We start from the raw sequence: 15104 nt of genomic DNA on the forward strand, positions 1-15104 counted from the left end.
TCACCTTTATTACTACATTTCTAGACTTTAATACCTTATTAAGGTTTGGTATTAACCCATAAACATTTCCTTAACCGTTTTCGGCCAAAGCTTGACCCGAGTGACCATAAAGCTTGGACCTTTATGGTCCAAAACGTCCAAGGCTAGATCTAGGGTTTCTTTATACGAGCCGTATATGTCCATGAGTTCGTTAAGTACATTTTAAACATCAAGTTTGCAACTTTATCACATAATAAGGTCCGATTTACTATCCTACTAAGTTTCATGCAAAACCAACTTCGGTTACTCGTTCTTTTCACGAACCAAACACTACTAGTTTTACCCGAAACGAACCAACTAACCCGTTTACTATCAAATTCATTACTTTATCAATAATCATGATACGATCTATCATCCTACCAATTTTCATGAAAATCCATTCATGAAAAGTAAGCATTTTTAACAAAAACGTACCTTTGAGGTTTTTGTCTGAAATCACTCGAGAGGCTCAAAATCATATCAAACGAACTCCGATTTGAGTGATTCAAGCGGCCACGGAACCATCTTGTCCCAATCTACAAACCCATCAGCTTTCCTTCACCGGAAACCGCCGCTACAGTCGCCGGAAAAGCTGAACAGTCGCCAGAATCTTCATTTTTGAGCTGATACGGTTTTTCTAATAAAAACAGGACTTCCCTACCTCTGATCGAAGATATTTCGGTGGAAAACTTTATTTATATGTCATGAACACTCAGTTAAAATTTGAGACCGATCCGACGGTTAGATCTCCGGGAATCTTCGTGTCTTGGTGGGTGGTTTTCTCAAAAACGGGAATTGGGTTAAGTGTGTGTTTTGATGGTGTAGGCTATGGTGTAGAGATGTATGAAAATGGAAAGGATTAGGGTTTTAAGTGGTATTTATACTTCCTTAAGCCCATGAACCTTAGGCCCATCTTTCCTTTTTGGTCCATAGTTAATTACATCTAATTAGCCTACTTATCCTTCCATCTTTATCATTTTACTATTTTTCTATTAACTCAAGTAAACTTTTCCATCTTAAATAAATAAATATGAATTATTTATTCTTAGAAATTTCGGGATGTTACACAAAGGCATGGTCATGTCAAGAATTTACGAAGAAAATACAAAATTCAGGAAGTCACAACATGGCCATGTTAATCTCAACACAACTCATGTTAAATGTACATAAGGAAAAGACAAAATAGAATATTCAGAAGCTCAACATGGCTCATGTTTAACCTAAACATGCCCATGTTGAAAGTACAAGAGAAAAGACAAATTTGGACTCTTCTAGACTCACCACGGCCATGTTCATGACTCACCACGGTTGTGTTCATGACTCATCACGGCTGTGTTCACTCTCATGTTGTACCATCTGACAACGAGCATTAATTACAACAAGACAAATGATCACAACGATCGTGCCCAACTCACCATGCACGACCGTGTTGAAGTGCCCAGCTCAGCCTATAAATACCATGTCATTCTTCATTGAATACATACCCCATCTACACCTTAAATCACATTAAATTCTTTTCAGCCACCTCCTTTCTCCACCATTATTAAGGGAATTATCTCATCCAATGTATAAATTTACAAAACCACCCTCATGTGCAAGACATATTACCAGATTTAACGAAAAAACTTAACTGGGTTAGGGTTAAAGGACAAAACGTGATAGAATTTCTAAATATAAATGATGTCTTCTGTCATTAAGTTTGCTAAATGACGTCTATTAAAAAAACGTAAAACCATAAAGGGCTAGTTTTGTCATTTTGTCAACTCATAATTTCCCTTCGTCTATTAGTTAAAAAGATGTATTTATAATAAAAGATTTAGATATAATTTAAAGTAAAAATATTCGTGGTTTCATCATCTTCGACTTTCATGGCCAAATTTCTCTCAAGCTCACTGTTCAATCGGTCTCTTAAAATTTATGCATCCCCTCAATTAATATTAAACAGAACTATGTTATTGCGATGGCAAATATGTAACTAACGTGTTGAATACGATTATGAAAACTATATTATAGATGATACTAATAAACCAAATCAACCCGTTTACAAGTAAACGGGTCAAAAATGCTATTTACTTTGATTGTTAAAGATAAAATACAACTTGAATAGACTCGTTTATAAATAAACGATCAAAATTGCTATTTATTTTGATTTTATGCATCTAACCCTTAGATAAAACAAAACCTAAATCAATCTGTTTATAAGTAAATGGGTTAAACTGACCTTTTATTTTGATTTACCATTTGACCCATTATAGATAAAGCATAACCCAAACCGATTTATTATAAGTAAATAAGTCAAATTGGCTATTTATTTTGATTTTACCCATTTGATCGGTTAAGAATAAAAGGCGAGTGATAAAGACTATAACATAGGTTAAGTGAGGGCGAGCAGGTGAGTAAAGAGAGTGGTGATGCGACACTTAAGTGAGCGATGGAAACGGTGATGTGACGGTGACATCGAGTGATGCCCACTTTGACTCACCAAAACACACTCCGAATAAGCAAATGATATTTATTATCATCATACGCATATAGAAATGATTTTACATTCCACATTTTAACTTACACATTATCTGACTTATTAAACCCATTTACTTGCCATGGAGCTTTAAATTCACAATCAGATGGAACAGGATGATCAGTAACGGCTAAATAAAAACCATTAGACTTCACCAACCAACGATAGGTTCTGCAACCCGGTGTGTTTGGCATATACCGGTTGCCACATCTGTTCGGCCATCCAGTATTGATAACCTCAAATTTGTTGTACAAATTCTTCCATTGGAACACACAATGAAATATTGAATGCTTCCCGGGCCAAAAGAGGTCGCGAAAGCTCCATGAAAACAACTGATTGATTCTCAGAACATGAGTTCCAAGATCATCTTGTTTTGACCAACAATGCACTATCAATGGAATGGATTTTCTGGCAATTGACCATTACCATCAATAATCCGAACTTCGAATTTGCAAGGAACCGATGTTGTTTCATGAACATAAAATGCCAACTACATAAGAAATGGCATACATAGATTTGTTCTCCAACTCATTGTTATTGATTCTTGATTGTCTTATGTTTGTGGATGATTTAGTCACCAAGAAACAACTTGATTATATAAATGTGCAATATGTAATAGCATTGTTACATATATGTAATTCTATTGCTATTTGTATGTCATTCTATTACTAACTATATGTAGTTGTAAATGTAATTATGTTTAAAGTAAATTTCCTATTACGTATATGCCAAATTGCATGTTAGGTCCTTAATCATTATTAACTACACTCAACATTTCTTTTAATTAAGTCCATGTTAAATTTCTAAAACTAGAAAATTTGGTCCACGCTTTACAGTGGGAAATTCGCGCATTGCAACGAGCGGAATTTTTTCGATTTCAGTGTGCTCGCTACAACAAACGAAAGAGAAAACCTAAATATATAGTCATAATATGGCCGAAAGGGTACCGAAACATGTTTGATTCATTGTTAATGCGGCTAGAATTTGATCGGTATCGGTCCGATACAGCGTTGGAACTTGCTATAACAAACGAAAAAGGATATAAATATAGTCGTGATATGTCCAAAAGGTTATTGACATTAATATACCTCACTATACCAACAAAAATATTGTTTCATATACAACTACTTTCCAACAAAATTTAGAGCGAAATTTCGACAAAACAAAAATTAATTAAAATAAGCACAACAACGTGTTAAGTTTTTTTCATCGGGGTGTTAAAATTCTTATGGTTCAATTTCGACGACCGATACAGCAATACTTGACCCAAGAAAAAAAAAGAATCTTATACCAAAATGTAGTTAAGTAAAAAGGCTTAAAGTGGGTATATATGCGTGTTTCGATGACTTGTATATGATCACGCAAAGTCGGATTTAATAAAAAATCGAACCTAAGTAAATTGAAAGGCAAGAATTAGTTTGGAACTCTTAAACCTTATTTAAATATCATGACACACCAAAATTTGAAAATTTACTTGAACACAAAATCCCAAACTTGCAAATATAGATTAAGGGTATTGGTTTTTAATACTCTCAAGTTTTACTCGTTGGCTGAAAACACTTCCAACTTTCACTTTGGTATTCAACACTCCCGGCTTTGACCATAGTTGTTTTTGTCACTCCCTCACTAACGGAATATTAACGACGTTAGTTTTTTTTGCTGATGTGACGTTTTTTATACGTGTCATGCTTATGTTGTAGTTTTTAAAAAACTTGTGGGTCCCACCTACCATCTCCACCACCGTCCACCGGCCATCTTTACCAACAACTACAACTAATCAATTTCAGATCAAATAATTATAACACAGAGTGGAATCACTCATCTGGATCTGAATTAGTTCTTCACCCATCACCATTAACATCAAACCTCATATCATCGTCTTCATCATCTTCTCAAAATCACCCAACCGTAACACTCAATCTCCGTCTGCATCCCGTGGCCTCACACCATTTCCGCCTCCCCGTCAGACAACTGCAGCATGTTCCACAATTCCACAACTGATTTAAGGTGTTGTGTGATTTAGGGTTTACACCTTGCATATGTTTCTCAAGGTGTTCGATTAGGGTAAATACATAACCCTTTTAATGAAAGATTAATTTCCAAGTAGGCATGCCAGGTCAATTAAAAAAAAGTCACGTCAGCATCATAACTAACGTCGTTAGTCTTCAGTTAGTGAGGGAGTGACAAAAACAAACATGATGAAAGTTAGGAGTGGTGAGTAACAAAACGAAGTTAGGAGTGGTATCAACCAACATGTGAAAGTTTGGAGTATTAAAAACCAATATCCCTATAGATTATGAAAGGATTTGTAAGATAAGCTGAATAATTCGTGATTGCACTGGTAAAATATTGATTACACTAGATATGCTTTCTTGTATAGTGATGCTAAAATATTGATTACACTAATATGCTTTCTTAGTATAGTGATGCATTGATCATTGCACTAAATGTATTGATTATATTTAGTGTATGAATTAGTGATCAAAGATATGAAACTCAAAAATGCATTATCAAATATCAATGTAGTATTTGACCACAAAACTATATATGATGTTACAAACAACCTATATGAGGTCAAAATCTACTCATTTTTCCTTCCCACCCGCTATTAATTTTTGAAGTTTTTACATGAGTATAGTATACAAATCGACCATATCAACGATCACAGTGTTTTCCGTCTACATAACCACACGTTTCTTTATGTTTTAATTACTTAAAAATCTTCTATATTCATCACGTGTTACCTCGTGTAGCAAGCACCATATAATTATATTGGTGCAAAAATCCTCAAGATCTAAGCTGATCTCTGAAACGTGTCATCTTTTGATCTTGTTTACCGACTCTTTTTATTCAACTTCGTGTTTTTGCACATCCGAACACTTTTTGGAGTCACTTCAACTAACTCGTCTTCTTGGATGTATTCAATGCAATCATCAACACAGTATTCCAACGGTGTATCAAGAACAACTGCATTACACACAAGATCAATAAATTAATAAGTTAAATTATATAAACTATATTGTTAACAAAATAATCGAACTTTTAGTATGACATCATCTTACCGGACACATGACACTTCTTTATTGGAGCGAACATTGGTAGATGCTTTCTTTTTGCATACATTGAGCGCCAAGTCACCGGGTCGTTGATGAATACCAACAATTTGACCTTTGTAAACTTCTACTCCGGGTTTAACAAACAACTGCCCGTGTTCTTGAGAACTACAAAGAGCATATGATGTTGAGGTCCCATCCTCAAACGCAACCTACATTATTATTTATAAAATATTTACAATATAGTTTTTATCACCTTTTTTCAACCAATTTTCATATTTGGTTCTTATCTTTTAAGTCTTTTCAATATATGATATTAAAATTATAGGTTTATTCCAACTAAATCCATTACTACATATAATAAGTATTCTCTATATGGATTGACAAGAGACGATTAGTGACTTTTGAAGTGTTAATTAAAGTGTTTATTATGAAACATATTCAAAATAATAAACAATAAACATTCGATTCATAATATGTGGAATGAGAACAATCGATTTGGACTAAATTCCGATAACGTCAGCGGCTAAGGCTTATCATTTAATACCTAAAAATACATATGATTTTAAAACTAAAAGTTTTCGGTTTGACCTGAAACCTAAAATTTGGACCCAAGAACCAACCCGAATTACTTCGGTTCAGATTCGGGTTAGTATTTTCTTGGGTTCGAGTTTCTCGGGTCGAGTTATTTTAGTTTTAGGTACGGGTTTTCTTAGGTTGGGTTTCATGTTACGGGTAAAAGTGGCAGCCCTACTTTCAACGTTTATATATAAGAATCACTACTTTCACTTTATGCAACTTTAAATCTTTTAATATTCTTCTAATTCGGAATAATCACTATTATTTGAACATAGTTCTAATGTTAGTATGTATTTTTCATTTTCCTGGCGATTACATTCATATGAAATAAACAAATCATTTTGTTATTTTTAAATTTTTGATTTTTATGTTGCTTGATTATATAAATTTTAATTGTAAAATATAAAGTCAATTAAAAAATTGTAATAAACAGAATACTAATGACAATAAATTTATCATGATCAATCAATTTCAAATTGTAAGGATTCAAAGGATGATTATATAATCAAAGTTCAGGTATATGGTTTTTGAGATAATCATGTTTTTTTTATAAACATGAGCAGATGTTGTCAAATGACATTATATTAATTGATTAAAAGTTATGATATTTTATATTATCATTCATCTAGAGTTTGTATGTACTTGGATAACTTTTTTTGTCACAGGGACAACTATATATGGTTATATTAAGAGTTATAAGCATGCCTATATGTTACTTTACTAAGAGTTGCAAGCAGACATGAATTAAAGATTTTGATTTTTGATAAACAATGTATATCTGCTAATACAATCACAAATGTAGTGTAGAAGGAAGTTTTTACCTATTTGTAACATATTTGTGTAATCTTAGTTATGTAATTTATGTAATTTTAATGTAATTGTAATTGTATTAACAATATATGATCAATTTGTTAACTGTATTTCACTTAATGGTCAAATTTAAAATTTTCAACAATTACTCGTGTAATACACGGGCCTCAAACTAGAATTAAATATATCAACACACAGTAAAAGAAAACTATATTAAAACTTAAAAGATGACTCGTGTGCATACCCGACTCCTTGCATATCAAACATTTGTCCTCGCCTTCTACCTAAAAGCCCAACAACTATGCCCATGTGTAGGCATCTCTACAGTCGCAATCTGCAAAGAAGAAAAGAGTCATAATATTAATATTAGCTTATGAGTTTGTTATTCAGTTAACTGTATTTTTACCTCATAAGGTTCAAGAAATTTGTCATCGACTTTTTTGTTGACAACTTTCGGAGGGTCACCATGAACTCATAATTTTCCCATGGCTTATTCGCGGTTATTAGTTAAAAATATGTTTAATTAGTAATATAAAATTTTAGATCTAATTTAAAGTAGCATGTTTTCTATGAGTATAGTACCATGTCCACAAACAAGAAAAGTATTCGCGGTTCAACAATCTTCGGCTTTCATGGCCAAATTTCTCTCAAGCATCTCTTAACTTTTTACTTGCAACATGAAGACAATTAATAAGATTTCAACTCTAAACCTTGATTGTATTATTGATTATTAATTTATTATTATGATTACTTGATTACAAATAAACCTATTTATAACCACACAATTCTATATAAGAAAACTAACTCAAAATCCCCTAGGCTTGTAAATACCATAACTAGGTCCCCGTACATACGCAAGATTACACCAACACAACATACTTCCCCTGAATAACAATAAATAAAATTATATTATTGTGAATTTGTGATGATAAGTATGTAACTAATGTGTTGTATACAATATTTATAAAAAACTTATTTTAAAATAAAATATTCTCAGGTCTGATAAGCGGCTTTGACTTTGTTAACTTCCTTTTTCTTCTCAGTATTGCGACATGTACATTTAAACAAAAACCGAGTGAGAAAGACTATAGCATAGATTATGTGAGCGCGTAAATGAGCAATGAGAGTGGTGACTTGACGCTGAGAGCGAGTGATGCCCCACTCTCATTCACCACAACATAAATGAATAATAAGGAAATCAAACATAAGCACCGTTATTTATTATTCTCATACGCATATAGAAATAATATTACTTTTAACATATTTTTAATTTATACATTAATTGATTTATTAAACCCATTTCCTTGCCATGGAGCTTTGAATTCAAAATCAGTTGCAACAGGATGATCGGTAACAGCTAAATAAAAACCATCAGACTTCACCAACCAGCGATAGGTTCTGCAACCTGGAGTGTTTGGCGTAATCTGATTGCCACATCTGTTCGGCCATCCAGTATCGATAACCTGAAATTTGTTGTAAAATTTTTTCCATTGGAACGTACAATAAAATATTGAATGCCTCCCGGGCCAAATGAGGTCACGAAAGGTCCACGAAAAATACTGATTGACTCTCAGATCATGAGTTCCAAGATCATCTTGTTTTGACCAACATTTCGCTATCAATGGATTGTCGGGCATTTGAGTAATACCATCAATAATCCAAACTTCATATTGGTGAGGAAACGATGTTGTTTCATGAACATAAAATGCCAACAACATAAGGAATGGCATACATAGATTTGTTCTCCAACTCATTGTTATTGATTCTTGATTGTCTTGTGTTTGTGGATGATTTAGTCACCAAGAAAAAACATGGTTATATAAATGTGCAGTATGTAATAGCATTGTTACATATATGTAATTATATTGATATTTGTATGTAATTCTATTACTACCTATATGCAATTGTATATGTAATTATGTATTAGAGTAAATTGCATATTTCCTCCTTTACGTATATACCAAATTGCATGTTATGTCCTTAATCTTTATTAACTACACTCAACAATTTTTCTTATTTAAGTCCATGTTAAATTTCTAAAACTGAGAGATTTGGTCCGCGGTTTACAGCGAGAAATTCGCGCATTGAGACTAGTAGAATTTTTTGGTTTCAGTGTGCTCGCTACATCAAACGAAAGAGAAAACCCGAAAATATAGTCACAATATGGCCGAAAGGGTATCGAAACATGTTTGATTCATTGTTAATGCGGCTAGAATTTGATCGGTATCTGTTCGTTACAGCGTCGAAACTTGCTACAACAAATGAAAGAGAAAAAATAAAGTCGTGATATGCCCAAAAGATTATTAACATTAATATACCTTACTATACCAACAAAAATACTCTGTTTTATATATAACTACTTTTCAACAAATTTAGAGCGAAATTTCGAACTAAAAATAAACTAAAGTTGTGTCTTAAGTTTTTCTTGACGGCGTGTTAAAATTATGATGGTTCCGTTTCGAGTTTTGACTAACTATACACCAATGCTTGACTTGAGAAAAAAAAAGAAACTTATACCAAAATGCATTAAGTAAAAAAGCTTAAAATGGGTATGTATGCGTGTTTCAATGACTTGTACATTATCACGTAAAGTCGGTTTTAATAAAAAATCGAACCTAAGTAAATTAAAAAGCAAGAATTAGTTTGGAACTCTTAAACCTTATTTAAATATCCTGACACACCAAAATTTGAAATTTACTTGAACACAAAATCCCAAACTTGCAAATATAGATTATGAAAGGATTTGTAAGATAAACTGAATAATTAGTGTCTGCATTGGTAAAATACTGATTACACGACATATGCTTTCTTAGTATAGTGATGCATTGATCATTACACTAAATGCATTGATTATATTTAGTGTATGAATTAGTGATCAAAGATATGAAACTCAAAAATGCATTATCAAATATCAATGTAGTATTTGACCACAAAACTATATATGATGTTACAAACAGCCTATATGAAGCCAAAATCTACTCATTTTTCCATCTCACCGGCTATTAATTTTTGAAGTTTTTACATGATTATCGTATACAAATCGATCATATCAACGATCACAGTGTTTTCCGTCTACATAACCACATGTTTCTTTATGTTTTAGTTACTAAAAAATCTTCTATATTCATCATGTATTACCTCGTGTAGCAAGCACCATATAATTATATTGGTGCAAAAATCCTCAAGATCTAAGCTGATCACTGACATGTGTCATCTGTTGATCTTGTTTACCGACCCTTTTTGTTCAACTTCGGGTTTTTGCACATCCGAACACTTTTTGGAGTCACTTCAACTAACTCGTCTTCTTGGATGTATTCAATGCAATCATCGAGACTGTAATCCAACGGTGTATCAAGAACAACTGCAATATACACAATATCAATAGATTAATAAATTATGATTGTATAAATTATATTGTTAACATAATAATTTTAATTACACAATATCTTACCGGACACTTCTTTATTGGAGCGAACATTGGTAGCTGCTTTCTTTTTGCATACATTGAGCGCCAAGTCACCGGGTCGTTGATGAATACCAACAATTTGACCTTTGTAAACTTCTACTCCGGGTTTAATAAACAACTGCCCGCGTTCTTGAGAACTACAAAGAGCATATGATGTTGAGGTCCCATCCTCAAACGCAACCTACATTATTATTTATAAAATATTTACAATATAGTTTTTATCAACTGTGAAAACATAGATTAAATTTTATGTTACCAAGGATCCAAGATCACGGGTTGTCATATCACCGGCCCAAGGCCCATAACTATCAAAGATTGTGTTGAGAACAGCGGTTCCTCGGGAAGCCGTTAGAATGGCATTTCTTAGCCCGAGAAGCCCGCGAGTCGGTATCTTGTATTTCAGTAATGTCGTTCCTTCCGAGCTGGAAAAAGAAAATTATATTAAATAATAATTATCAACACCTGGTAAAAGAAAATTATATTAAAACTTAAAAGATGACTCGTGTGCATACCCGACTCCTTGCATATCAAACATTTGCCCTCGCCTTTTACCTAAAAGCTCAACAACCGCGCCCATGTGTTCTTCAGGCACCTCTACAGTCGCAATCTGCAAAAAAAAAATTATGTATAAATATAAATATTAGCTTATGAGTTTGATATTCAGTTAAGTGTATTATTACCTCATAAGGTTCAAGAACTTTGTCGTCGACTTTTTTGTTAATTACTTTCGGAGGGCCCACCATAAACTCGTAATTTTCCCTTCGCCTATGCACAGTTATTGGTTAAAAAGATGTTTAATTTGTAACAAAAGATTTAAATATAATTTAAAGTCACTTACATATTTTCTATGAGTATAGTGAGATGTAAAGTACCACGTCCGCTAACAAGAAAAGTATCCGCGGTTTCACCATCTTCAACTTTCATGGCCAAATTTCTCTCCAGCTCGTGATACAGTCGGTCTCTTAAGTTTCTACTTGTAACATACTTACCCTGAAGTACAATAAATAAAATTATATTATTGTGAATTTTTTATGACAAAAAAGTAACCAATGTGTTGAATACAATTATGCAAACTATATAATGATGAAAATAACCTTTTTAACTATTTATTGTATATCATGCATTTGACCCGTTATAAACCAAATCAAATCGTTTACAAGTAAATGTGTCAAAAATGCTATCTACTTTCATTGTTAAAAATGAAAAATAACCCGAATCGACCCGTTTATAAGTAAACTTTCTTTTATCCATTTAGAACATTTTTTGTGTAACATACCTCATGACCAACAAAGGGTGACGTGTTAATAGAAAAAGCCATTTTCACAGTTGGTTCTTCCACACTAATAGAAGGCAAAGGCTTCCCATCAGCTTTATCAGCAATCGTCTCGCCAATCTAAGTAAACAATAATGTTAATATTCTACACTTATAATCATATAACATGTTGTATATTATTTTAATTACCTGAATATCACCAACACCACACACAGCACAAATATCACCCGCCTCAACACTATCAGCAGGCGCCCTAGAAAACTTCTCAAATACAAACAATTCTCTAACTTTTCCAAATCTGCATGCATCATCTGGTGTGCATATCTGAAAAAGTCAAACTATTAGTAAAACTTACATGACAAAAAACACAGATTTGTTTCAAATTTTACATGAATGAAAAGTTAGATATGTTTCAAACTTACACGAACATCCATGCCTCTATTTAAAATCCCGGCATGTAACCGCCCGATAGCTATTCTTCCTTTGTGCTCATCGTATTCTGTACTTGTTACCTTCATATCAGTAAATACTATTTTTTAAATATTTAATACAAAGAAAGTATATATTAGAACAAACTAGCGGTGTGTACGAAACCAAATAACCGAACCTTAACAACCTACTTAACAAAAAACCGACTGTTTGGTTTTATGTTTTTCAAAAAACGATTTTCGGCACGATTTTGGTTTTGCTGTCAAACAAAAACCAATTTGAAGTAATTTATAAGAAATTAATAAATGGTGTAGCACAGAAGTTTAGGTCTAAATCTGTAACAATTATTTAATCATTAATTAACAAAAAAAAAAATCTAGGCTCAAATTTATTATTTTGGGCCACTTTTCTTTCGGCACAAAATTTTCAAGCCCATATGGTAAAACCGTAACCGAACCGAACTCAATATGAAAATCGAAAAAACCGAACAGTTTTCAAAAACCAAAAAAGGACACGATAAGAATAAAACTAACAAGCATCTGAAGCGCGCCATCTTTCTTGACACGGGGCCCGGGTATGCATCTGATTATCGTCTCAAAAAGCGGTCCAAGATCATCTGCCAAATTATCAGGAGACAGTCCAGCCTTTCCCTTTATTCCACTTGCATACACTGCTTGAAAATCGCACTACACACAAATTTTAAAAATTAGTAAATTATGTTATTATATAAAAAATTTGGTCAAATTTGTCATATGTTATACCTGTTCATCAGATGCATTGAGTTCAATAAAGAGTTCAAAAGTGGAATTGATGACAAAGTCAGGTCGAGCCGATGGTCTATCAATCTTGTTCACAACAACAACCACCGCGTGCCCAAATTCAAGTGCTTTCTTTAAAACAAATCTTGTTTGTGGCATTGGGCCCTCAACCGAATCCACCTAAATATTAAAACAAACAAATTTAGCCCCGGTATTGTTTAACTAATATTTTATTAAGAAAAAAAAGGTTTAGAGTAATTACCACTAATAGAATTCCTTCAACCATATTGAGAACACGTTCTACTTCACCTCCAAAGTCAGAATGGCCCGGAGTGTCGATAATATTCATTTTTGTATCTTTATACGTAATGGATGTGTTTTTACTTAAAATTGTAATTCCCCTTTCGCGTTCCAAGTCATTTGAGTCCATTATTCTTTCTTCTACAACTTGATTATCACGAAATACCTGCAATATAAGTAAACATAAAACTCCATAACTAATAACATATAAAAGTAGTATTAAGTGTTAAGTGAGTAATATGCTTTACCTTTGCTTGTTTCAACATAGCATCCACTAGAGTTGTCTTTCCATGATCAACATGAGCAACAATTGCTATGTTCCTTATGTCATTTCTCCTCACTAATCCCACCTTCTCTGAAAAAGTACCAAAAAAAGATTATAAAAAATGCAACTATAATCCAAATTAATACACCCTATCGCAAAGTGGAATCATTTCACATGTGAAATATATTTGATGCTTAAAAGCAACAAAAGTAATATTGCTGGGAGCATCGGACGTTAACTAAACAACTTATTGAAGGGTTTAAATACCATAAAAAATCGACACAATTTCTCGTTCAGCAAGAAAATTTCCTCCAACTCAATTTTGATGCATTAAAGTTCAAGAACTTGCTTAAAATACAAATATTCGTAACATCAACGATGAAAGTCGGTTACTAGCACAATAACTACCTATGTAGAGACTATCTAATCACTTCATCAATTTTAACACTATTAAGTAAAATTTCATACATGTTATATAATAATAAGCACTTCAAAAACTTTGATTCTTTGAACAGTTATAACGAGCCATTCATTAAATCTTGAACCGTTTAAGGCGTAACAAGTCGTTAAAAAAATTCACAACTATTGTATTTTAAAATTATCGGGATTTTCTTCGTGCAAAATGATTAAGTTGTTTTCTTTCTTATCATATTAATTAATCCCAAACCAAAAAACACCAGATACCTCTAGAAACATATGCAATCTCCTAAGTACAATAACAATTTCACAAACAAACAAATTATCCAACATTAGACTAAATACAACTTAAATAACCTTACAAACAATAAAAATGATGTCATTAAAACCAATCAAACAAAGAAATTTAAAAATTAAAATACCAGTAGTAGTATCAGTTGCTTCAGCTTCAGAAACAGAGCATTTAATAAAACTGGCAAGTGGGTTTCTTCTAGAACCCGAAAAAGATGGAGTCTTGATGGTTGAAAATGAATAAGAAGATAATCTGCGAGCAACAGGCAACTGGGTTCTGAGTAAAGATGATGAGTTGTTGAAGTTAGGATTAAGTTTAGGAGTAAAGTAATTGTGTAATCCCACAGTAGTCATCTCCATTGTTGTTAAGTGTGATTAGACTCAATTCACAAATGGATGAACTGAGAATGAGGGGTGGTGAATTGGATTGAAGGGTGTTGGTGTTAATGTGATTTGGAATTGAGATGAGATGAGAGGTGGTTATTGGTTTGAAATTTGATTGGAGTTTAAGAAATTAGAGTGGAATATATGGATGTGTTTGTGTTGCTCATCGTGTCACATTGTACAGCCAGCCAGTGTTTTATATTTTGCCTGATATTGGAATGAGCATAGTTGTTGTTCAAGTGGGCTTAATTTAAGGTTGATGAGTTCATAAGAAAGTGTGTACTTAGTTTAGTTTAGGGTTGGCCAATTTTGGCCCAACCCTGAAAAATGTTTTATGGTGGATCCTCGGGTTAATGATTTCAAGAGTTTTGGGTTTTGGTTGGGTCCGGATCGAAACCGGGTGTGATTGTGTGTGTTGGAATTGAAACTAAATCAGATCGACTTGTTTCAACTTTAAACAAAAAGATTCAATTAAATTGGAATATGAATTTCATTTCTTAACACGTTTAGTTGGGAAAAAGATTAAAACTGAAATTGAAATGA

The 15104-nt window shown here is 32.9% G+C and overlaps 1 protein-coding gene across 1 annotated transcript; it reads right to left on the reverse strand.

Annotated features, from left to right (window-relative positions):
- Positions 1–9915: 9915 nt before the first annotated feature.
- LOC143533619 (putative elongation factor TypA-like SVR3, chloroplastic) lies at positions 9916–14743 on the reverse strand. The gene is made up of 14 exons (XM_077028335.1): positions 14309–14743; positions 13453–13559; positions 13167–13370; positions 12908–13084; positions 12680–12832; positions 12140–12229; positions 11907–12041; positions 11721–11837; positions 11283–11434; positions 11125–11209; positions 10957–11051; positions 10701–10866; positions 10430–10625; positions 9916–10339 (listed from the first exon to the last, which is right to left on the reverse strand). Exons 1-14 carry the CDS (start codon positions 14535–14537, stop codon positions 10206–10208), a joined length of 2040 nt encoding a protein of 679 aa, XP_076884450.1. The 5' UTR covers positions 14538–14743; the 3' UTR covers positions 9916–10205.
- Positions 14744–15104: the final 361 nt, after the last annotated feature.

Source organism: Bidens hawaiensis, unplaced genomic scaffold, assembly GCF_021521415.1.
Source record: "Bidens hawaiensis isolate Kalapana, Puna unplaced genomic scaffold, B.hawaiensis_p1.1 tig00009824_1, whole genome shotgun sequence".
Lineage (NCBI taxonomy): Eukaryota > Viridiplantae > Streptophyta > Magnoliopsida > Asterales > Asteraceae > Bidens > Bidens hawaiensis.